General features: G+C 42.9%; 1 protein-coding gene across 3 annotated transcripts in view; it reads right to left on the bottom strand.

Annotated features, from left to right (window-relative positions):
* ZNF512B (zinc finger protein 512B) overlaps positions 1–24,462 on the bottom strand; it is a 1,438,759-nt gene that overhangs the window by 465,287 nt on the left and 949,010 nt on the right. For all 3 annotated transcript variants that reach the window (XM_044089878.1, XM_044089880.1, XM_044089879.1), the window contains exons 10-11: positions 4,427–4,519; positions 3,477–3,575 (exon numbers count right to left, since the gene is read on the bottom strand). In XM_044089878.1, the coding sequence (XP_043945813.1) occupies positions 3,477–3,575; positions 4,427–4,519 (192 nt within the window). The remainder of the gene's footprint in view (positions 1–3,476; positions 3,576–4,426; positions 4,520–24,462) is intronic.

The raw sequence follows: 24,462 nt of genomic DNA, 5'->3' as shown, positions 1-24,462 counted from the left end.
TAGGAGAAGGAAATCCCTAAGCCTCTTTTTTGAATCAGAAAAATCCTGGCTTTCCCAGTGAAAATGCTCCCTTAGAGTATGTAAGGTTTTCCCAAAAGAAAAATCCTCAGGAGGAAGCAGAGGGAATGGAGTCCTCTGCATCAGAATCTTCATAAGCAGTAAGGGCAAATCCAGATCATCAGAGGAATCAGAAAAAACAAAATCCTGATCAGAAGATTCATAATCAACTTCAGTCCTAGGCCTCTTAGAAGGGGGGGGGGGGTTGGCTACCCCTGATTAGAGTTATTAGATCTTCAGCCATTCTTATCATTTATTTTTTAGGTATAGAGGCCTGAGCATGTGGCCTGGGCATCGTTTTTTTAGGCATGGATCGAGAGTTAGGCCTAAGTAAAGAAGGAGGCATCGATTTAATATGCAAGTCCATAGACCTGAATACACCATCAGAAGCTGGTGCCTGGACAGTGGCTCCGGACCCATCCAATGTAGAGACATCTGCGGGTTCCATAGTTGAAGCATCTCGCGGCATACTGGACTCCGAATGGGTCTCAGTAGAGGCCTGCGAATCAGAAGTAGCAGGTATCAGAGGCTGCGAATGCGCCTCACTGAGTACCGGCGAACTGGCGACTGGCTTAGGAGAAGCGCCATTGGCAGTTTTGGACCTCAGCGGCCTGTCTTTATCTTTGCATTTTTTGAGAATCCCGGTAGTTGGATGGCTAACCGATGACATTTCTAGATAATTAAACTGAGAACCGAAATATTTAGAGGTGAAAATATACCGACGACAGATAATGTGCTGATTAAATACAGCACAAAACCGACAGCAAGGTGTTTCGTGGTCAGGGCCTAGGCAGGGAATACAGTACGAATGAAGATCTTTATGAGGTATTTGCTTTCCACAAGTAATGCAATTATTAACTTTTACTGACATCGGTAAGGAGCAAGAAAAAGTTTCCCCAACGGGGTACTTAGCTTTAGTTGAAGACTTTGGTTCTGAAACTCGAAAACAAAAATTTCAGAAGTCCGCCAACTGGCATTTGTGAACTGCTTCTGCTTTGGGCACCGCACGGCAAGAAAGACTGATGTAATGGCGTCGGCTGCATGTTTTATGCCCCTGACGACCTGACGTCATGGAAGAAGGGATAGCAACCGATGCAAGACCCACGCCTTTCTTAATTAGGCCGACTGAGGGCTACCTGCAAGCAGATAACCCAAATGTAATGACTGCAACAGTGAATCACGAAGAACATCAACACTGTTTAACCTCAGCCTCCATACAGGTTTTATACCAACCCAATGGAGAACAGCTACAATCATTCCTCTGCATAAAATGGGACCTTCCACAGATCCAGGCAATTACAGATCCATAAGTCCAAGCAGCCTCATATGCAAAGCCATGTGGAAATAATTACCATGGAACTAATTAATAGGACAAAGGGAACCTCCAAACACTGGATCCATCACAGTTTGGATTTGTCATGGGCAGATCATGCATACTCAGGTAAAAGGTAAAATGGTACACACCACATAGCTCGACCTGGCTAAAGCTTTTGACAGAATCCCCCCCACTCCCACCCCACCGGCACAGCAGAAAAGCTAAACTGGGAATAAACTCCTATGTCATCTGATGGATTGCCAAATAGATAGGACTGAGGAAATCAAAATACGGGAAGTTACTTTCACAAAGGGCTCCCTATTAAAATCTCAGTATCCATAATGTTGAGTGCCAACAGATAAAAAAAAAAGGTTGAAAACTCATGAGACGACCATATGTCAAACATCACTCTTCTCCCTTAAATTTCTTTTTTGCATGGAGGGCAAGACCCCCCCCCCAAAGATCTCCATAACTCTATATTCCAGGAATATCTCAGACTTGGTATATGTAAGTCCATTTTTGACCCCTCAATCTCAATGTTTCAGAACCTGCTCTAGCGGGTCCCAACAATTCAAATGGTTACCTTCACAAAGAGAACAGTTGCCAGTGAAGTCTACCTGGGTTCTGTCCTGGGACCTCTCCTGTTTGGCATCTGCTTTTCTGAAGCAGCCACCTGGCTGACTAAGTTTGCAAATGAATGCAAACTAGAACCAGTCACCGAATCCCCGAATGACTTAGCCATCCTGTAGGAAGGTTTGTCCCAAATAAATAACAGCTGTCAAAATCACAGACTGAAACTAAATGCCAAAAACTGCATTACTGTATCCTTTAGGAAGTCATCTACCACAGGAAACTGCCATACTTACAATACACCCCTAAGAGTTGATCTTGCTGTTCGAGATTTGGGAACTTATATAGACAGTGACCTAACTTTCAGCTAACATGTGCTCAATGAAGTAAATAAGTCCTTCTATACTGCACAGCTTATAAACAAAGGGACTGTGTCTAGATTTATGGGTGTCATTGTCCCTATTTACTCAGACCTCATAAGTCCATTCATTTAGTATAATGCCCTGTTCGGCATGTATCTGCCCACAGAGATATCTTACTAATAGGATACAAGGCCAAAACAACATGTCCTACTTGGATGGAATCAAATCCTGTTAATATACTCAAGTATCCTACACATGACAAAGGGACCCAAGTCTGGCATTCAAGGCATCCCTCAACTCAGTACTGATAGAGTTACTGCACATCAGTAAGTCAAACGCCATCAGAAATTCTTGGTCTAGGGATCTAAACGTCTTCTGCAACATCAACAGAATAGTTTGGAGGGACAGGTATACCTCCCAGAGGATATCACTGCTCTCGAACAGACTCCCCATCCATGTAACACATTACACATTTGGATTTGTGGACTGGAAACAGAAAATTTACCCCAAGACTGCACTCTGTACTACTAACGGACAGATACAGCTCCCAATTATGGGTGCCCTCGATGATATGATTCCAGTTACTCTTATTGGGATAATATACAATTATTGATCTTGGGTAGGGTAAGGCCAAGTCCAGCACCAAATGAGACAGGAAAATTCATGCACCAAAAGTGAAACTGGCTTGGCTTAAAATAGCCAGCAAGTGCAGACAGCTTAGTACTTACCTATGAAATTACAAACTTAGACTAATGGGCATTAAGAGGATCAGAGAAAATTACAATTATTGACAATCTAACTTAATATTTCACACCAGCAACTAGTGACTTTGTGCTAGTATGGCAGTGAGAATGCTGTCAACTGTTTAAATCAAAGGAATTGCTTTAGTATCCATTTGTACAGAATTCTGTCTGATAAGAGGGCATTGAAGCAATGCGCTCTAAAAGGGAGTTAGTGACTTCAACAATACTGTCATAGGGCATACACTATTCCCTTTCAAAATTATTCTGGAGGATCATAAACCAATCTTGATCAACAGCAATCACAACAAAGTGTTGCACATTGTGAAACACTGAAGGCTAACACTGGAAATGAACACAGTTAAAAAAAAAAGAAACAGTACAGATCCAAACAGAAAGAAAACTGGTCATTAGTTAAAGTAATGGAATCACCTTGTTGGGACACTTCAGTCTTCCCATCTGTTTCAGCACTCTTCGAAGCCTGTCCCGTTCCTTTTGTTCATCAACTATTCCATCTTGTGTGATCAATGGCTGGGATGCAGATCCAAGACATAAAGAGTTAATGCATTCAAGGGTAGAAGGCAAATTATACAGTCCATGTAGCATTAAAAGAAAATTTAGTATGATGCTGAGTACAAGCGGAAAACAAGTAAGGGGTCATATACAAACATGCAGCACTAAAAGACACAGAGGTACTATGTGCTATTAAACAGCACACAAAATATTATGCAGAAAAGAGATGGGAGTGAGGAGTTGAAGGCCAGCTCGACCAAGATAGGGTTTGGGGATGGCCAAGTCATTCTACAGGATGACCAGGTGGTTGTCCCAAGTAACAGGAACAAAGCAGGTGGGGGGGGGGGTTACAGGCAGCAGTCTGTAATAGTTGTCCTTGTGGTTCAGTCCAAAAATGTAAGCTGCAGACAGCTCACCAGCTGACAAGGAGTACAGTTAGGCAGAAGATGACAATACTAGCAAAATACCAAGGAGAGCACTACAAAGAAGGAGGAAAGCATCCTTCCTGCTTGGCCAGTTTAAGTTAATGGTCTCTGCTCCTGCATCAAGAGTGTCTTTGGTCTGGAACCATGCCAGACATTATGGTATAGGGGAGAGAAAATTCACAGGATATAACTAATATATATATATATATATATATATATATATATATATATATATATATATATATATATATATATATTAAAAGCACAGACAGTACCATTCATTCATAAAGATGTGTACACACAAAGATATCACAGTAAAAAGCACAAAGCAAACTATGCATGTTAAAAAGACGTACACAAACCTAGTGTGCATACCAATTAACAGTTAAATGGTAGAAATAATATGGACAAGGTAAAAGAGTCTTCCATCTGAAATTGTCTCACCTGGTTTGCATGTTCTGCCAATGTGTGATAATCTAAACCAGCTTTTGATTTAAACTGCTTTGCACAATGGTGACACTTCAGAGCCTCTAGAAGCTAAAAAAAAATATTACATTATATTACAGAAGTACTTTTAATGACTTCTTCCCTAGCCAAAGACCAGACGTAACTAATGTTAAAAGTTCCTACATCCCTGACACAAGTCATTAACTCTTCTGGAGGATTCTTAACATTTTCACAGTAAGCAGTAATCTAGCAAGGCTTCACTCCTCTGCATATGGGCTGAAGTCCTATTGGACATGCAATGTCTATTTTCATGCAGTACTGTAATGCAGTACTGCTGTGAAATGGTTAATAATTTACCTGAAATACCTGTGTCCTCCCATCCACAATAAAAGCATTAATCATGGAAATAAACTTGAGTATCTCTAGTTCTAAGGTATGCAGTACTTCAGGAAATATATGTCTTTGAAAAGACAAACTACAAACCATGCAATTTTACAGCTTAGATGGTATAGTTCCATGAAGCCCGGACCGAACTTCAGGTAGCACATTACAACTGATTCTCAAATAAAATTGTACATGTATAAGCTGCTCATCCACAGGTGACATGACATACTTTTGAGAACCTGTCCCTAAACTGAAATCTCAAGTGCAGAGGAGCAGGAAAATTTGGGAAAATAAGTTAAGATAATTTGAACTACTATATAAAATAACCTTCTGAAAGTAAAAGATCAAGTTTTGGATGCTTCAGTTGGTACAAACAGAAAATGTATGATATGCCATGTAAGGCAGAAAACTTTCATTTAATAAGCAGAAACAGACAGACATGCCCATAACTGAAAAAAAGAAGTTATGTTCTTACCATAACGTTCCATGTGAGTTGTTCATCTCGCCTTTGTTCTTTACATGTGGGTTCGGAGCTGATCCATCGTCTCCGAGTCGGCCACTTTTCAAGCTCAAGATCTTTGAGTAGCTTGAGGCACAGTCCCTATCCCATGATGCTCTCCTACCAACCCCAGATCTAGTTTGCTGAACCAGCAAGAAAAAAACACACTAAGCAACCAAATTACAAAAATGTACATAGTACATAACTATTTACAATAGCTAAACAATAATCTGGCTGGAAAGAAGGACACTAGCAAGACCAACCAGACCACCAGTCATACCCGTTCTTCCATAACCTGGAGGGGGAAGGTGGGAGGGAGTGCAAGAACAAAGGCGAGATGAACAACTCACATGGAACGTTATGGTAAGAACATAACTTCTTTATTTGAAGTTGTTCAATCTCGCCGTTTGTTCTTTACACGTGGGTAGCGTCCCAAGCACCCTAATCCTGGGCAGCTCACGGGAGTACATTCCAGAGAACGGTGGAACCAAAGGAAGCCCTGTCCCTGGAGGCCCTGTCCACTTTGTAATGAGTGATAAACATATGAGGTTTGGACCAAGCAGCAGCTGCACAAATGGTGTCCAAAGGTAGATGGGCTGCGTGGGCTAAAGATGTAGAAACAGCCCTGGCAGAATGAGCTTTCACCTCACGTTCTAAAGGTTGTTTAGCTGAAGAATACATAAATTTTATACAATCAGAAATCCATTTGGACAATGTAACTTTGGATATCGAAAAGCCTTTCTTATTGTCTGCATAGGAAACAAATAGTTGATCAGATTTCCTAAATTCTTTTGTTCTGTCCAAATAAAACCTCAATTGTCTGTGAACATCAAGCTTATGTAACATGTACTCCAATCTATTAGCATGATGTCTGAAAAAAGTAGGAAGGCCAATAGACTGGTTCAAGTTTGCCTCAGAGCAGACCTTAGGGAGAAAGGTTGGATTTGTTCTTAAAGGCACTCTGTCGGGGTAAAAGACTAGATATAGAGGCCTGATAGAAAATGCTTGTAGTTCAGAAACTCTACGCGCCGAAGTAATAGCCACCAGGAAAATTGTCTTCCAAGAAAGGAACTTCAAAGGACAAGATGATGCAGGCTCAAAAGGTGGAAGAATGAGTTGAGATAGTGCCAAATTCAGATTCCAGGGAGTAACAGGAAGTCTGATAGGTGGCCTAAGGTGATGAGTTCCTTTCAAAAAGGTTTTACATAATCTGTGGGGCATAATGTTAGAACCACTGCATCCCACATGGAAGTTAGATATGGCAGCCAACTGAACCCTTATCGTAGAAGCTGCCACACCATTGTGAAAGAACGAAGTCAAGAATTCCAGAATACTATGAATAGGGGTGACATAGGGATCAATACCATGCTGAGAAGCCCAATGAACAAATCACTTCCATTTGCTGTTATAAAGTTTCCTGGTGGAGACAGAGAGGAAACTAAAATATGTTGAATCGCTGGAGACAAATCATGTGACTTGGCTAGGTTGAAAAGTGGAGCAGCCAAGCTGTCAGTTTGAGGGAGAGAAGATAGGGATGAAGAACTCCCAATGAATGAGTCAGAAGATCTGGCACTGGGTCCAGAACCCAAGGTTCTTCCACTTGGTATTGCTGTAGGAAGGGGAACCATATCTGCTGAGGCCAAAACGGGGCAATTAGAATAACAGTCCTTCCCAGGCTTTTGGCTTTCTGTAAGAATCTGGGGATCAGAGGGAAGGCATAAAGGAGACCCAAGGGCCAATTGTGTACGAGTGAGGCCCTTGGGCTGTCACCCGGTGGAGGGTACAGGACAAAGTAGCTTCTGCATTTGGCATTCATCAGGGATGCAAAAAGGTCGCAGCAAGGCTGGCCCCATCTGCGGAATATCCTTTCTGCCACTCGTTCTTTGAGGGACCACTCGTGAGGCAACAGAATGGCTCTGGTCAGTTTGTCCGCTATCACGCTGGATGACCCGGGTATGTGCATTGCTATCAGAAAGTGCCTGGTGGATACAGCCCACTGCCAAACTCTCAGGGCCTCTCGGCATAAGGAATAAGACTTGGTTCCCCCTTGCTTGTTGATGTACCAGACTACCGACATGTTGTCTGTCTGTATTGCAATCGTCTCTCAAGGTAGAGAGTCGTGAAAGTGTTGCAACGCTAGAAACACCGCTCTCAACTCTAGGACATTGATGTGCAAATGAGATTCCATGTCTGACCAAGTGCCTTGGACAGTTTTTCCCTGAAACAGCCCCCCCCCCACCCTATCAGGGAAGCATCCGTGGTCACTGTGGCTGTGGGAGGGGGAAGTACAAATGGGCGACCTACAGTAACTTGGTGACTGTCCAACCACCAAAGAAGGTCCTTTTTGCAAGCATTTGTCAGAAGAATTTTGTGTAACATTGGAAGCTGTTGATAAGACCACTGTGTAAATAATAACCATTGGAGTATCCTCATGTGCATTCGTCCCAGAGGAACTGCTATGAGTGTCGCTGCCATGGTGCCTAACAGCTTCAGAACCTGGAATGTCGGAACTCTCCTTTCCATTAACAAATGGGACACTTGACTTCGTAAAGATATTACTCTTTCTTGAGGCAATATGACCTGGGAGGTGGTGGTGTCTAGATCTGCTCCTATAAAGGAAATATGCTGCAACAGCAATAAAGCAGATTTTTCGAAATTTAAGGTTATGCCCAATCTGGAACACAGGTTGATAGTGTAATCTCTGGCGCAAATCAGTTGATGCCTGGTGGCGGTGGTGAGGAGCCAGTCATCCACATATGGAAACACCCGGAATTCTAAACATCTCAGGTGAGCCGTGACCACTGCCATGCATTTGGTGAACACTCTGGGGGCTGTGGTGAAACCAAAGGGCAGAGCTCGGAACTGATAGTGACTGGCCCCCAGCCGGAAATGCAAGTTATCTCTGGATGGCCTGGCCATTTTGATGTGGTAGTACGCATCCTTGAGATCCTATACAGCACATCCAATCGCCCATTTCGAGAAACAGAAGTATTGATTGAAGCGTGACCGTTCAGAACTTTTCCTTTTTGACAAAGTTGTTTAGTTTGCTGAGGTCTAAGATGGGCCTCCAGTCCCCTGTTTTCTTTGGAACTAAATAGAACCTGGAGTAAGTTCCGGATCCTATGTGGTCCGCTGGGACTGGCTTGATGACTTTTTTTTCTAGCAGCCTTTGAATTTCTATGGCTGCTAGATTCCACAGACTAGGTGGAATGTCTGGGATTCTTGTACGAATGGAAGGGGATTCTGAAAAGGGAATGATGTAACATCTGGTAACTATGCTTTTTACCAAGAATCTGACGTAATTCCTAGCCAGGCATCTGGGTATAAAGCTAAGCGACTCCCCGACTGCCTCCAGAGCAGGACAGTCGGGTCTCCTTTCAGGAGCGCTGATAGGGCTTGCAAAGGAACTGCTCTCTGTCACCCTGGTTCTGCGGACCCCCTCTGCCACCTGGGTGGCATCTACCATTATACCCCCCCTCCTCTGCCCTGGAGGGGGGTTCACTACGTGTGTTCTGGAAAGCTCCTTGGGATTTCGCAACCACATTTTTCCACCTTTCTGCCCTTTGGGGTATGGTCTAGTGGGGGTGGAAAAACAGACTCTTATGGCAGATAGTCTTGCTCACACCAACTTTAGGCCCAAACAAGGAAGAGCCATCGAATGGGGTATTAACAAAGGAAGACTTGAAGGCTTCCGCAAAAGAGCATAACTGCATCCAGGATTGTCTCCGCAGAGCTATCGCTGAACCTGCTGCTGGCTCGATCCATCAGCTGCATAACAAATGAGCCGCATGGACGAGTTCACAATAGAATTAAGGGTGTTAAGCTGTGCCGTCACTTTCTCAGAAACAGCATCATCTGTTTGGCCCTGTAGAGTATCTCCAAGCTCTTTGAGGAGATCTCATTTAAGACAAGTAAAGTTGGTTAAATAGTTAAGCAATCTCATTGCAAATGTCGCAGAACTAAAGATGTGTTTCCCGTATCTGTCCATTGTCCTAGAGTCTTTATTAGGAGGATGAACAGAAGAGGAGGTTTCTGACATCTCTTTATTAGTGGCCACCACCACCACCATGGCATCAACGGGGACTCCCTTCATAAGTAAAGACCTGTCTTGAGGGGAGGTGATAAATTTGCTGGGCCTCCGAGGGACCGGTTCCATGGAATCAGGAGACTCCCACACCCTTCGAGCAACCAAGTCCATTAATTCATCAAAGGGTGAAGTAACCCAGGAGGTGGAAGGTTGAGACCCAAAGGCCTTCAGGAGCACCGACACATCCTCAATAGGGGTAAGGGACTGCCAGTCACCCCTCTGCCTTAATATTTCCAGGATGTCTGCAAATGAGACATCCTCAGAGGAGGACCGTGGGGACCCTTCTGATTCCTCTAAGTCGGTGTCTGATGTTAAGGATTCCTGAGGGGAATCCAAATGCCTCCTCTTGCAAAGTCTCTTTCTAGGGACTTCATTAGTGGGGGCATCTGGTGAAGTCTCAGTCAAGCAGGGGTGACCCAATGGGGTTACCTGAGGCTCTGGGTCTCGACGCTTGGCAGGGACCTGCGGTGTAGGGACAGAACGTGGCCCTTTAGGGGAGGAAGAGGAAAGATCCGAAGAAGTAAGGGTCTTTGCAGACATGACCCTCCTCATGGCACTGAAGGCACCAGTTTCCCGACCCAAGGAGTCCACCGGTTCTGAAGAAGATGGCAATCTCCCAGGGGCCGAGACCACGGGCTCCGAACCAGAGTACGGAACCGAGCTCATCTGTGCCGAAGCCCTGAGAGGGAGAGTCGGAACCGAAGTGTCGGTTCGACTCTCTCCCCCGGAACCAGCGAGAGAGTGTCGACTCCGAGACTCTTCGATCGGAACCGAAGAAGTCAAGGTCGACGGGGCCGAGGGCAATGGAACAGGCCTCGGCTCCGAGGGTTCCGCCATCAGATCCTCTCTTTCCAGCTCCGAAGGCTCAACTGGCCTCGTCGGAGGAGCAGAAATCGTGGTGGGTGGGGGTCGTAGGCTTCAAAGTCAGTTGGGTCGAAGCTGAAAGCAATTTGGCCAGGGCCGTGTTCACCAAAAGCCTCTGCACCACGCGGTCCACATTGATGTCGGAAAGGGTACCGGAAGAACAGGTTGAAGGAGCTGAAGAAGCTACCGACTTAAGGATCGAGGACTTTAAAACTTCCGACACTGGCTCCAACACTATGATTTCGCTCAGAGGTAAGAATTCGGTGCACGGCTCCGAAGTCTTCCCAGAGGTGCTCGGAGCAGAAGACTTGTGCTCCGATGACACCTTAGAAGACTTTGACCCCTTCGAGGACTTGGAGATCTGGTCAGTCTTGTCTAATACTTCTTGAAAGTCTGGCTTCAACAGCCCTCTATCCACCAATTTCCTTCACCTTTCTAATAAAACACTGCCACTGAAGGAATGGCAGATAGAGCAATCTTCTTGCAAATGTAGTGGACCCAAGCAGTACACACAAGAAACGTGGTTATCGGTGATGGACATCATCTGTCCACAGTCACACCTCTTAAATCCTGATTTTTGTTTCTCAGACATATCAAAGAAAACACACACATATCAGATCCCTGATAAACAATAATGTCAATAAAGTCAAAAAACCACTAAGAACTCCTAGAATGTTCAGATCCCTGAACTGCAATTGACTACAATTATTATTTTATAAGGTCTTGACACAAAAATGTTCAGATACAACAACTCTAAGCGCCTTTGAACAATGAGGGGATAGGGAATTAAATTTGACAGAGCCCTGTCAAGTGAAATGCAACTAAAGAAAGGCTAAAGGCCTAGGAGCAATCGCTCAGAATTAGAAAGACAAAAAAATAATATACAGTTAACTCACTGAACAACAATTATGAGAAATATGAAAAGTCTCACAAATATCAGATCCCTGATAGTCTAAATAAGTAATTATATATTCTTCTAAGAAGAAAAAAGGTTACTGGCACGAGCTTCCTCCGAAGATCGTGCGATCCGTTGCAGTGGCAAACTAGATCTGGGGTTGGTAGGAGAGCATCATGGGATACGGATTGTGCCTCGAGCTACTCAAAGATCTTGAGCTTGGAAAGCTGCCGACTCAGAGCCGATGGATCGGCTCTGAACCCACATGTAAAGAACAAACGGCGAGACTGAACAACTTCACATGAAATATTTTATGATGGGAATAGGTGGTTTGTAAATTTATTTAAAAAAAATTACAGTAGACATTTAGGTACTGATACTTCCTGGAAGTAGACAAGAATAAAAAATATCAACCCAAACTTAATGTACTGACAATATGAGAAAACATACTCTATCGCATAAAGAACAAATTTACAATCTCAAAAAAAAAAAAAAACTTTTATAAGGATTAATGCTAAAAGTAACTATTATAACTGCCAAAAATAAATTCACATCTCAAATGTATAAACTATACAATCACAAAAGAAAATGCCTTCTATGGAGGTAGCCCCCTCCACCACACCCGTCCTACTTAAATATTCAAATTCTACAGTCATTCCCATGCAGAGATGGAAGCCTGTTACATTTGCTATATACAACAATAGAACAGATATAGAAAATGCATGTCCCATCCTCAAGGTGGAGTAATCTAGGGGTTAGTAACATTCTGGTGTGGGGGGGGGGGGGGGGCAAAGCATCCCCTAGAATATAATGGCAATTGTCCTCCATAAAAAAAATCTCCACATGTATCTACATGCCATTTTGTACATTTCAACTGGATTTTAATTACAGTTAAAATAAATTTGCATTATTTATTAGAGCATTTCCACTTTAAAGTAGCTGAATGCCAACTTGACAGCCTTCAACGCGAAAAGAGAGAACTCTGTTTTCAACAGTATTTACAGTAGTTGGGAGTGTACCTCATACTGAACCAAAGCTGTTTTTTATATAACCTCAACAACACTGTGCACATAGCACTCTAAGAGGAGGTATTATGTAAATTACATTTTTCTTATATCTGAAGCTCAAGGTTTATACACATTTCAAAGCTGTTGAGTGCATCACCTAATCTGTTTTTTACATGATTTTCCTCCATACTTGATGACCATCAAGCCATCAAACAATAGGGTGCCCTTCTTACTGAGAGTGACAGCTAACCAGAGGGATCATCACCCTAGCAATATAGGTGCTTGTGCGTCTGCTTGTTCTCCACAATACGCTTGCAAGATAGCAGGGAAATGTACTTACATTCTACGGCCAAAAGGTCTAGTGCACCCCTCTTCGCCCCAAATGGGGGTTATAAGGAAACCCTCCCCAATCTGGGACCTAAATGGCACTCCCACCCTTAAACAGCAGTCCGCATCATATCAAGTGCAGACTACAGGTCATTCTAATTTATTCCTCACCACGTCCTCTAGGTGTCTCATTTGAGTACTGCATTAGCATAGGGTAGCCTATGACCTACTCTTATCTGTGCATGCTCACCTACTCATGCACTCACTCATGCACTCGCACTCACCCACATCCGTAAGTCTGTGGCCAACATGCAAAACTCCTCCTGCATGTGAGCATTGCTGATGGGGAACCATCTCTCCATCTCCTAAGGATCTGCAAAATGGCTAGAGCCACTCATTCCCATTCCCTCCAATCTCTCTTCTAGAGCCTGAAATGCAGATCGAACTTGGGTCATCAGGATCCTATTCAAGTCTTTATCCTTCGAGGCCAGAGCCAGTCTACCTCAGTCTTTTCCATAGAACAAAAAAGTGCACTGTTACAAATTCTCTTAATTTTTTTTTTTAATAAAAATGTATTAATTATGGTGTTTTATACACACATAAAAGACATCAAAATAGTAAAGTAAATGAGTAAACAAGTAGGAGAAAAAGCCCAGTGGATTACACCGGAAACTGAAAAGAGCAATACAACTCAAACAGGTTATACAGCACCCTCCCATGATGACACAAAAGAAAGAAGGGTAGAAAATAAGAACACAGGTGTTAGAATGTCAAAGCAAGCTTTTTTGGGTCTCACTGCTCCTGCCAAAGATCTGGCCTATAAGTGGACACTATGTGGCCATCATAAAAGCAGTCATCAAGGGCCTCTGCATGCAACATAACTGCTCCAGGGGCGGGCATGTAACAAGCACAATCTTGGGCTGTCACTTACTTCAGTGAGTGATGCAGCCCATCAAGGCCACCCTATCCACCTACTTACAGTGCAACACTTATTTTTGCTGCACCCCATAACCTCTTTTCTGATTGGTAACACATTGTTTGGTAACCCTTCCAAGTTCATTTTTCAGAGATTCCTGAGAAAACAAAATGTAAGAATTTTGCTTTCTCAGGACTCCCTGAAAAATGAATACAGAAAGAGGCTATGGTGCAGCAAACTTAAGTGCCCCACTGTAAGTAGGTGGATAGTACAAGGCAACAGTACATGGTCCCCTGCTGTGAGCTATCAACCACAGCAGCAAACTGCTCAAATTACCTTTGCCACTTTGACAAATACAAAAGGGAGGTGATTAGGAGGAGGGGAGACAAGTTTACGGACTACAACTCAGGCATAACAAAAGAATGAAAATAATCTTCATTAGAAAGAAAAAGAAGTAACCGGCATAGGTCTCAACCTGCTAAGAGCCCAATGTGGAAAAGAGACCATAGCAATGTGTGACAAACAGTCAAAATGTAGAACACCCTATTTTCGCACTACGTGAAAAGCAGACCTTGATCATGGCCATGGACTTTCAACCAAAATATATGTGTGGACACGCGCGCACACACACACACACACACACACACACACACACACACACACACACACACATTCATTCTTGTCATACCTCTCAACTGCCCAGAATTTTGCAGAATGCCCAAATTTTTGCCTCATATTTTTGGTCTGTTCCCCATAAAATATGTAGTTTTACAGCAAATCACAGTGAAATGAAATAAGGTCATGACAGAAATTGAGTTTCAGACATCATATTCTTCAGCACATGTATGGTAACACAAAGCCATCCTGTTATTCTATCAACTTTCTAAGTTTAAGAGAGCAATATTTAAAACTGGTTCCTTTTTTGGGCCTTTGCCCCCCCATTAATTAAGGTTCATAGGTAGGTAATAGGCTATCGGCCCAAGGGCCTACGTAAGCCTAGCCAGCAAGGTACCATAGCTTACGCCACCCAAGAAAGTTATTTTCCTGTGCCACTGTCCAGCAGAGACACAGAAGTGAATCCCCGGGGTGTATTTCCTATTTCCTATCCACTCATCAAGATTTTTCTTGAAGAGTGCTAATGAAGAACTTTGCTTGACATAGATGGGTAGCTTGTTCCAGAGTATAGGAAGTCTCTGGGACAGGAATCTATCCCTCCAGCATGTCCTGTTTATTGTGGTGACAAGGTTTAGGTCCCTAGTGTGTGTAGCTTGGAGGGATTGGGATTTCTTTAGGTGTAGAATGTCCAACAGCTCTGGGTTTGACATAGCTTTATATGTTAGGCAGAGATCACCTTGGAGTAGGCGATATGCTACAGAGTAAAGCTGGAGTTTTTTGAGGCGGTCAGTGTAGGGCATTTGTATGAGCCCATTAATCCTCTTTGTGAGGTACTTCTGTGGCCTTTCCAGCTGCTGCAGATGTCTTGTGAGGTACATTCCAAAAGGGGCGTTGTACTCTATAATGGGTCTAATGAGTGATGCGTAGAGGGGAACAATGACCTCTTTTTTCCTGGATGAGAACCCTTTTATGATGAGGTGTGCCACGTGGAAGGACTTCCTGACTACTGTGGCGATGTGACTATCAAAGGAGAGACTACTGTCCACCTGGGTCCCAAGGTCTCATCACACATTCGGTGTTAAGTAGATTACTGCCTATGTGGTAGTTCATGGGTACATAGTTTTTACCAAAGGGGATGACACTGCACTTGTTGGCATTGAGCCTGAGGCCATGGCTCTGACAACAGGCATCTGTCTCAGTGAGGCCCTTCTGTACGATGTCCACATTATTTGGGGACTTGACTATGGCTCCTAGTTTGCAGTCATCTGCAAACTTAGTCAGCCAGAGGCCTTCTCTGTTAGCCTGTACTTCAGAGAAGTAGATACCAAACAGGAGAGGTCCCAGGACGGAACCCTGTGGCACTCCACTTACTGCCCTGAGGTCGGATTTGGAGTCTGCAACTTTTACAGTGTGGGTTCTGTCAGTGGGCCAGTTGGCAACCCATCTTGTGACATCGGGATTTATACCTAGTTTAGTGAGTTTAGCTATAATTCCAGAATGTGGGGATGGTGTCGAAAGCCTTGGCGAGGTCAAGACAGGCTGTGTGAACCACCTTACCCCCATCCACGGCTTTGGTGACTGCCTCAAAGAAGTCGATCAGGTTCAGGAGGCATGATCTGCCTTTCACAAACCCGAACTGGGTGGGATCTAGAGTTTGGAGGTTACCAATGTCTTTGTTTATGAGTTCCATGATGACATGTTCCATGGCCTCGCAGACCAGGCTCGTCAGGCTAATACGTCGATAGTTCCCGGGATCAGTGGTAGCTCCCCCTTTGTGGACTGGGATAACTGTTGCTGTGCGCCATTCAGTGGGCACAAAGCCTGATGCGAGGCTATTATTGAACATGGTGCTTAAGTGGGGAGCCAGTTCGTTCTGAAGTTTGTGTAAAACGCAGCCTGGGATGTTGTCCGGTCCCATGGATGCTGTGTTTTTGGCTTTAGGGAATGCATCTTTTACCTACATAGTTGTGATTACAGGGACTCTGCATTCTTCCTGTATAGATATGGGCCCTTTAGGCGGTGAGAGGGGGGTAAAGTTAGCACTGAACCGATCTGCCAGGATGTTGGCAATACCAGTTGGTTCTGTAGTTTTCGTGCCTTTGTGCTGTAACTCAGAGCAGATCTGGGTGTTGCCATCTAGATTCTTGACATAGCTATAGAATGCTTTGTGGTTGTCCTTGGATTTAGTGGTGATTTTGTTTTCGTAGCTAGCTTTGGAGGATCTTATAAGGGATCTCAGCTTCTTACTGAGGCTGACCATGGAGCTCCTCCACTCATGGAATTTTACTCTCTTTTGCAACAGTTTCTTCCTTCTGTTGTACAGTTTGTTTATGGCAGGGGACCACCGGATTGGCTTCCTTTTTTTAGAGGATAGCGTCTTGGTTCTGTTTGAGATAGCACGATCTATGCACTCGTGTAAGTGCTTATAGAGTGCATTTGTGTAGGATTCAGCAGTTGTAACTGTATTATCCATCTGCATGGGTGTCATGAAGTTCACCATTTCTGTCTTAAGAAGCATGAAGTTGGCTTTGGAGAAATTTTTTACTGTAGTTTCCTTAATGGGGGGTGGGGGTGGGATGTGGATATCAAGGGTGATAAGCTTATGGTCGGATCGGACCAACGAGGAGTTGACTTCATGTGTGGAACACCGGTCACTCATGTTGGTAATGACTAGGTCTAGGATATTGTTGCCCCTGGTTGGGGTGTGGATAAGTTGATCTAGGGCATTGGAGTTTATGAATTCCAGAAAGCGCTGAGCTAAGGAGTTGGTACACGAGTAGTTTTCCCAGTTAATGGTGGGGTAGTTGAAGTCACCCATTATTAAGGTGTTTGGTTGAACCCTAATATTTTCCAGTACATCAAGAAAACAGTAGTAGGAATCCCAGGGCATGGTGAGGGATCTGTAGCAAGCTACAATTTGGATTGCAGTTTTGCCCAGAGTTAGTTGCACTTGGATAACCTTGGCTGCATTACGCTGAGCAACTAGCCTGGAGGTGTAGATATCCTTAATGAATATGGACACACTTCCACCTTTGGTGTTTCGGTCCAGGTTACATGGCCGAAAAGTGTGGTATGAGTTATAGCCTGGTAGTGCAGGGTTGCTCTCTGGAGCCTTGAACCAGATCTCAGTCACTGCACAGATATCGATGTTCTCCATTTTAAGGAGTGCCTCGAGTAAATGCATTTTGAGATTTAGACTTCTAGCACTGAGTAGCACTACCTTCAGTTTTTGTTTGCCTGTTCCTGTTATGGTGGTGAATTTGTTATTTGAACCCTGCCTAAAAAAGGCACTATAGGGGCAGCAACAGCCTTAGCCAGTATCCGGAATCCCAGGGGCGACAGGTGCAGGCCATCTGTGGCAAAGCATCGTGGTCTGTCGACCATGTCATCCCAAGCATACAGATACTGGATCACCTTAGAATGACACCAGAAGCTTAACCAATTGTTGAAGTCAATCATTTTGTCCTTGTACTGCGGTATCATTGGTTATGTCCAGATTTCTTGTGCTAAGAGGTCAAGAGCTATGACTCGCACACAGACACATATCATGGTAAGAAATTCCCACTGACGTTGAGTCAGCCCTTACATTGTTGGAGTGCATGAGCATTTTGCAGTCCACAAAGGAAATGTGACCATTGATGGCAACCATAATATACAACTGAATTTACTTTAAAAAGAAGTTATGCACTCACCATAATGTTCCATCTGTATTGTAGTGTCCATTTTCATTCTTCCTCAACTGATGGGTTTGGATCCGAACCCTTGGATTCGACTTGGCCGTTGCTAAACCTCGTGGCAACCAAAAACTCTCAAGCTTCTCCCTTAACCATAATGCATCAACCGTTTGCTGATTTTACTAGACAGGAAATATTTTCAGTCAAATAGGAAGAAGAAAATATATCTGGAGTTCAATATAAAGGACAGCGGCGTCCTCTAACCACTCATTCTTCCAGGAGTTTTCAAAGGATGAGGGTTAGTGGATGGGGGAGTTGAGGAAGAATAAAAATGGACAGCACATAAAGAATGTTATGTTGAGTACATAACTTCTTTATCTGATGTTGTCATAGGACAGAGCCCCCAGCTACCTACTATCCGGTATGGACTCAAGGAAGGATATTCGTGAGCACAGTTGAACCAAATGGTGGCTCTTTCTCTGGAGACCAGATCCAATTTGTAATGAGTAACAAAGGTATGGGTAGTAGCTCAAGTTGCTGCTACGCATATATCATCCATGGCCATTCTATATTGAAATACTGAAGAAGTTGCCATGGATCTAATGTAATGAGCCCATAATGGTTCTGGTAAGGTAATGCCAAATTTGTTACAAATAAATGAAATACAATCAATTACCTGGCTGAAGTTACTTTGGCAACTGGCTTTCCCAATTTTACTTCTGCAAAAGACACAAACTGACCAGCTTTTTTGATGTCTTTTGTTCTACGTAGGTAAAAACGTAGTTATCAGTGAACATCCAATAAATGTAACATATATTTGCCCTTGTTAGCAAATTAAGGAAAGAATACTGGCAAATTAATCGACTGATTGATATTCGATTCTAACACCACCTTAGGAAGAAAGGATGCATTAGTTCGTAACGTAACTGTACCCTTGTGAAAAATCAAGTCTGTAGGTTTTGAGGACAAGGCTACCAGAAAAAATGTCTTCCAAGAAAGATATTTAAGGTCACACTTAGCTGCTGGTTTCAAAGGGGAATGAGTAAGAACTTGCAGTACCAGATTCAGGTTCCATGGGGGAGAAGGGTCTTTAAAAGCAGGTCTTAGAAAAATAACTCCTTGGAAAAAGATGTGCAGAGCTTATGAGAAGCGACAGAGGAACCCTCAAATCCAATGTGAAAATTCAATATTGCTGCTAAATGAAACTTAACTGTAGAAAAACTAGCTTCTTCTTTAAAATGTAGGGCCAAAAATTCAAGGATGTTCATGTTCAGGGATGTCTTTATGTCAGTATTTTTTTCTTTGTATTGCTAAGTGCATTTATTACTTGTTATTGTCTTTGCCAATACTGGGGGACCAGTCCACTTTTCTAGTTACTAAAGTATAAATAAATATGAAATAAAAGGGGGGGGGGTGAACATGACAGAAATATATTTAAAGAACTAGTAAAGTACATTTTAATTCTGAATCACTTGAGTGAGAAAAAAAACTTCCCACTGAAGGCATTGGGAAGTAGAAGACAGACTTAGTTTAGAGCCCTTCTAATTGTCACCTGTAAATGTACAGCAAGGATCTACTGCAGTGAGTTTTCACACCTCAGTGTGAGAGGATGGGGAAGGTCTGCCAATTCTTTCAGAACTACAAAATAATCCCTTTTCAAAAGCCTGGTATTTACCTACTTTCTTTTGCTAGAAGTAGCAAACAGCTATTTATAGCATAGAACAAGCTCTGACAGACACATAAATGATGCTCAGTCAGGGAAACACAGAAGTAGCTCTGTTACAGAAAGTGTGTTTAGATGACAGTGCTTCACAGTAGTTGCTATTCTATTTTTATGTTTTATGTTTTACCCATGTTTTCCAACAGTTACAGTAGGTCTTTAAGCTTTTTTGTATTTGTATTTTTATTAAAACGTTGGGTTTGTAATATGTTATGAACGCAAGTGTTACACTCAATTATCAAAGGTATTGAACTTATTTTTCCCTTATATTTTCCTGTTTTTAACATTCTTTTAACTGAGTGAGGCTATACAATTTGCCTTTGGTTTACAATGCAATTTTTATAATACCTGTAATTTCATGATTCATCCACTAGATGGAGGATCAAGTTCATTTAAAGCAAATATTCAAGTTGGTAATTTTAACCACTGAGTCCTACTAAATGCATTTCTAATAGTATTTTAACTTTATAATTTATTCTTTGTAGTCAAGTGTTTTAAGGATTTTTATTTAAAACATTTTTATTTCAAACATTGTAACATTAAATGCGTTTTAATTGTGGCAACACAGAGAGATGGAACAAGAAAAGTTTTTGGTTTTAAACTAAATTAACCTTTCAATTAATTCATTAACCTAATCAATGTAATTAAGTGAATGGTATAAAGCACTAGTAGTTTGAACAGCCCACATCCGAGGAAGTGATTTTTAAAACGAAAACGCATGGTGGAGCGTTAATGTGCTGTGTTTCTGTGGAATAAACTGAACTGAAGTGTGCGGAGCCATCTGTGGGTTTTTTTCACAATTTTCAAAGCTTGCCCTGTTCAGGGCTTTATTGTTTTTGCCTGAAAAGCTGCTTCATTTTCTGGGTTGCTATTCTGTCTTAATGGCGTGAGAAAACAATGTCACTTTGTTATGCCTAGCATGACTCATATAAAGAGGACTTGAAATATATTCTGGGAAAAATGAATAAAAGCAAAAAAACAAGATCACTTCACCAAGATAGGCCTCATCATCCTCCATTCTGAGGGAAATGCATTCAAATTTTAAAAGAAGCACTTGGGGTGATTTCGAGACATTAACATAACTCAGAAAACAAAGATACAATGAAAAAAAATTTGAGTTTTAAGGTGGAGTTTTCCTTTAAACCTGATCGTTGAAAAGAAAGCAGAGTAAATGTGAAAACGCATGTAAAATCAATGCAGTGATAGGAGCTTAGGGGCTATGATGTAATATTTTGATGCCAGGCATTGCATTGTGGGATACCTAGAGGTACATTAAAAAATCAAGATGCTTGACCACATGTGGGCAGACTCTGGATTACATTTAAAAATATAAAAAAGGTATATAGAGTCCAAAAGTGGTGTTAAAGTGTAGGAAGCATCAACACACAGATTCATAGGTGTGTACTAGGCTAATGGCCCTGGAGCCTTTACAAGCCTAGCCCATAGGATTACCCTGGCATCGTGCCACCCGACCTTAGTTCCCAGTGCCTCTGTCGAGTAGAGCCACTGGAGTTATTTCTAGTTCCCATCCACTCATCAAGATTTCTCTTGAAGAGGGCCAATGAAGTGCTCTGCTTGACTTGTATGGGAAGTCGATTCCATAGTACGGGCAGTCTCTGGGTTATGAACCTGTCCCTCCAGCATGTTCTGTTGATTTTGGTAATGAGGTTGAGGTCTCTGGAGCGTGTGGTGCGGGGGGATTGGGATTTCTTTAGATGCAGCATTTCTAACAGAGCTGGGTCAGACATGGCTTTGTAAGTCAAGCAGAGATCGCCTCTAAGTAAGTGATATGAGACAGAGAACAGTTTTTTGAGTTTGTCCATATAGGGCAAATGTTTAAGGTCTAGGATCCTCTTTGTGAGGTGCTTTTGCGGCCTCTCCAGTTGTTGCAGGTGTTTAGTGAGGTACATGCCAAATGGGGTACTGTTCAATGATTGGACTAATGAGGGAAGAGTAGAGGGTGACAATGACCTCTTTCTTCCTGGATGCAAAACCCTTAATGAGATGTCCCACATTAAAGGACTTTCTGACCACAGTGGCAATGTGGTGGTCAAAAGAGAGGTTGCTGTCAACCTGTGTTCCCAGATCTCTTATAACGCCTTCTGTGTTCAGTGGGCTACCATTGATGTGGTAATTCATGCGAAAAGGGTTTTTCCAAAAGGGGATGACAACACATTTTTTTGGCATTGAGCCATGGTTCTGACATGTCGTTGGTCTTAGTGAGGCCTTTCTGTAGGATGTCAACATCACTTGGGGAGTTAATAATAGCTCCCAATTTGCTCATCTGTAAACTTTGTCAGCCAGAGTCTCCTCATGCTGGGCTGGACTTCAGAGAAGTAGATACCAAACAGGAGAGAACCCAGGACCAAACCCTGTGGGACTCCACTCGTGACTGGTCAGCAGTCTGACCTGGAGTCAGCTACTTTCACACTTTGGATTCGACCTGTGAGTCAGTTTGCAACCCACCTAGTGATACAGGGGTTGATGCCTAGCTTAGTGAGTTTTTCTATGATTCCTGAGTGGGGAATGGTATCAAAGACCTTGGCCAGATCAAGGTAGGCTGTATAAAACACCTTATCTTCATCCACATCTCTGGTAACTGACTCAAAGAAGTAGACCAAGTTGCACATGACAAAATAATTCCTTTAACGGCAAGTGGGATGGAGTTCCATTTCACTCCATATTACTGAATAAGTAATACAAGATAAATACCTGCTCAACTTACAGACAATACATAGAGATTCTGCTGTCAGAAGACCATTTATCCAAAGGAAGATATCTGTGCCTCAAAGAAGTACATCTAGTACATCAGCTGAACCAGTAGGGACTTGTCTGTTGCATCTGACAAGGAGAACCCTCCTTGAACAGTCCTTGGTTGGGCTGATTCCTAGGAAGTATCATAAGGTTTAAAGAAGTCAGAGTAGAGCCACAATACAGTGGTCAGATGAATGATCTCTGGAAAACAGACTTTAGAAAAGCTGCTGGACTCCGCAAGCTCTGGTCCAGGCAATAATGCTTGTTTCAGATGTACACTCTAGACCAGCTAGCCACAGCAGAAATATATGCAACAAAGACATTTTTGAGAAAAGCACCGACTCCAGTGGTGGAGTGGGCTTTGACTACAGCAATTGCCAAGGTGCATTTGTTTGTCTGACATCTAAAAAACAATACAGTTATCAATCCACTGAGAATATGTTTTCCTGGTAACAACAAACATCAGTGCAGTCAAAATCACACCAAAGCACATGGTGTCCTACTGTGGAGGTCACAAACAGGATCCTTCCTAATCTAAGACTCCACAATGTCATTTAGCTTATTCAGCACTGTTCTTGCCTGCTGCATCTGGAACTTGACAAATGAGACAGACAAGTGGTGAAAGCCTTAAAAACCTTCTTACCACACCTGCCCAAAAGTTCCAGACCCCATGTCCAATGGCAAAGAGGAAGAGATGAGACCTAAGTGGGATCATAGAGATTACAGTGCAGTCAGCAGAGAGATGCTGATCTGGTAATCTGCTCCATCTGGTGGCAGATTTAGCTGTGCACTAGTCGAAGAGCACCTCCATAGAAAGAGCCATTATAAAAGGAGTAGATTCAATTTTCCTGCATCTCATACAACGATCCTCTAAATTTTCTAAGGAAGTAAGCGATAAAGGCAAAAGAGGAACCCCCTCCCCAAACAAAGGAGTGCATGTGACAGATAAGTACTGGGTGTATCGGATCAAAAAACAGAACTAGAGCAAATGTAAACTAAAGGTGGTGTGGTTTTGGGACAGACGCCTACAGCATGACCAGTGATTGCTTTAAACCTCACTCCCAAGTGGTGTGATCCTTCATATATAGTTTAAGTTCTCACAGGCATCAAACAGCTACTTGATATGCCCTGAGGTGTCAGCCTACAGCAGACGCCTACAGCATGGCCAAGGATTGCTTTAAACCTCCCTCCCAAGTGGTGTGATTTTTCGGGTCCCTATGAGTTGATCGACAACTCAAAACATCGACAGTGACTTCACCGACAAGTGAAATCACCGACATCGCAAAACACGGACGTTTACCAGGTAACGGATGCAAAGTCGCTACTCATGCCTACCATGGTTGCATGACACTGCCACACTTACTAAACCATGGTAGGCATGAGTAGCGACTTTGCATCCGTTACCTGGTAAACGGTCGTGTTTTGCGATGTCGGTGATTTCACTTGTCGGTGAAGTCACTGTCGATGTTTTGAGTTGTCGATCAACTCATAGGGACCCGATTTTTCATATACATTTTATGTTCTCACAGGCATCAAACAGCTAGTTGATGTCTATGCCCTGAGGTGTCGGCCTCAGTGTAGAATGACCAAATGGACTGACCGCAACCGGGCTAATGAAAATAACTAAAAAGTCAGTGTGCCAGTGTCTGAAACACTAATGCCTTCAAGGCCACTATGAGGTCAATAAACTGGATAAACCAACAAAAGACAGAGATGCCTGATGAGCCACTGTCAAAGCAAACAACTAGAAAACTGATGTCTGTGACTGACATCCAGTCCAGTGTCAGGTGAGCAAGCACGCTTTACACAGATATGTGAACGACCAACACTTGAAGAACAGGCATCAGGAAAACATTGCCACCTGATGGAAAGGCATTAGAGAGCTGAGGAACTGCATCCTGAACTAGAGGAACAAGGAAAATATCTCCAGGGTTTTGTCTCTGATCAATTAATGCTAACAGTCAGGAGTTTTAGTCAAAACGTGGAATGGTGTGCAAACTTCTCACCAGTGAAGGAGAAAGATGTGTTGGATATGGAGATAAATCTATCTATACAACTCCTGTAGAGGTCCTCTGTACAGTGGTGAACTCCACCTCTGTGAGGGCATGGAGCTTGAACTGAACTTCAATAGTTCCAAGGTGCTGACCCCCATTCCCAAAAGATACCTGCTCTTCACAGGGTCCACTGAAAACTAAAGATCATAATTACAATACCACAAAAAAACAATAATTTAACTGCAGATTGAGGGAATACATACTAATCCCAAGATCTTAGACTTAGTATATTTAAGT

Source organism: Protopterus annectens, chromosome 12.part0 (assembly GCF_019279795.1).
Source record: "Protopterus annectens isolate FY-2018-M chromosome 12.part0, PAN1.0, whole genome shotgun sequence".
NCBI classification, from domain to species: Eukaryota; Metazoa; Chordata; order Ceratodontiformes; family Protopteridae; genus Protopterus; species Protopterus annectens.
This window is presented reverse-complemented; position numbering and strand designations above follow the sequence as displayed.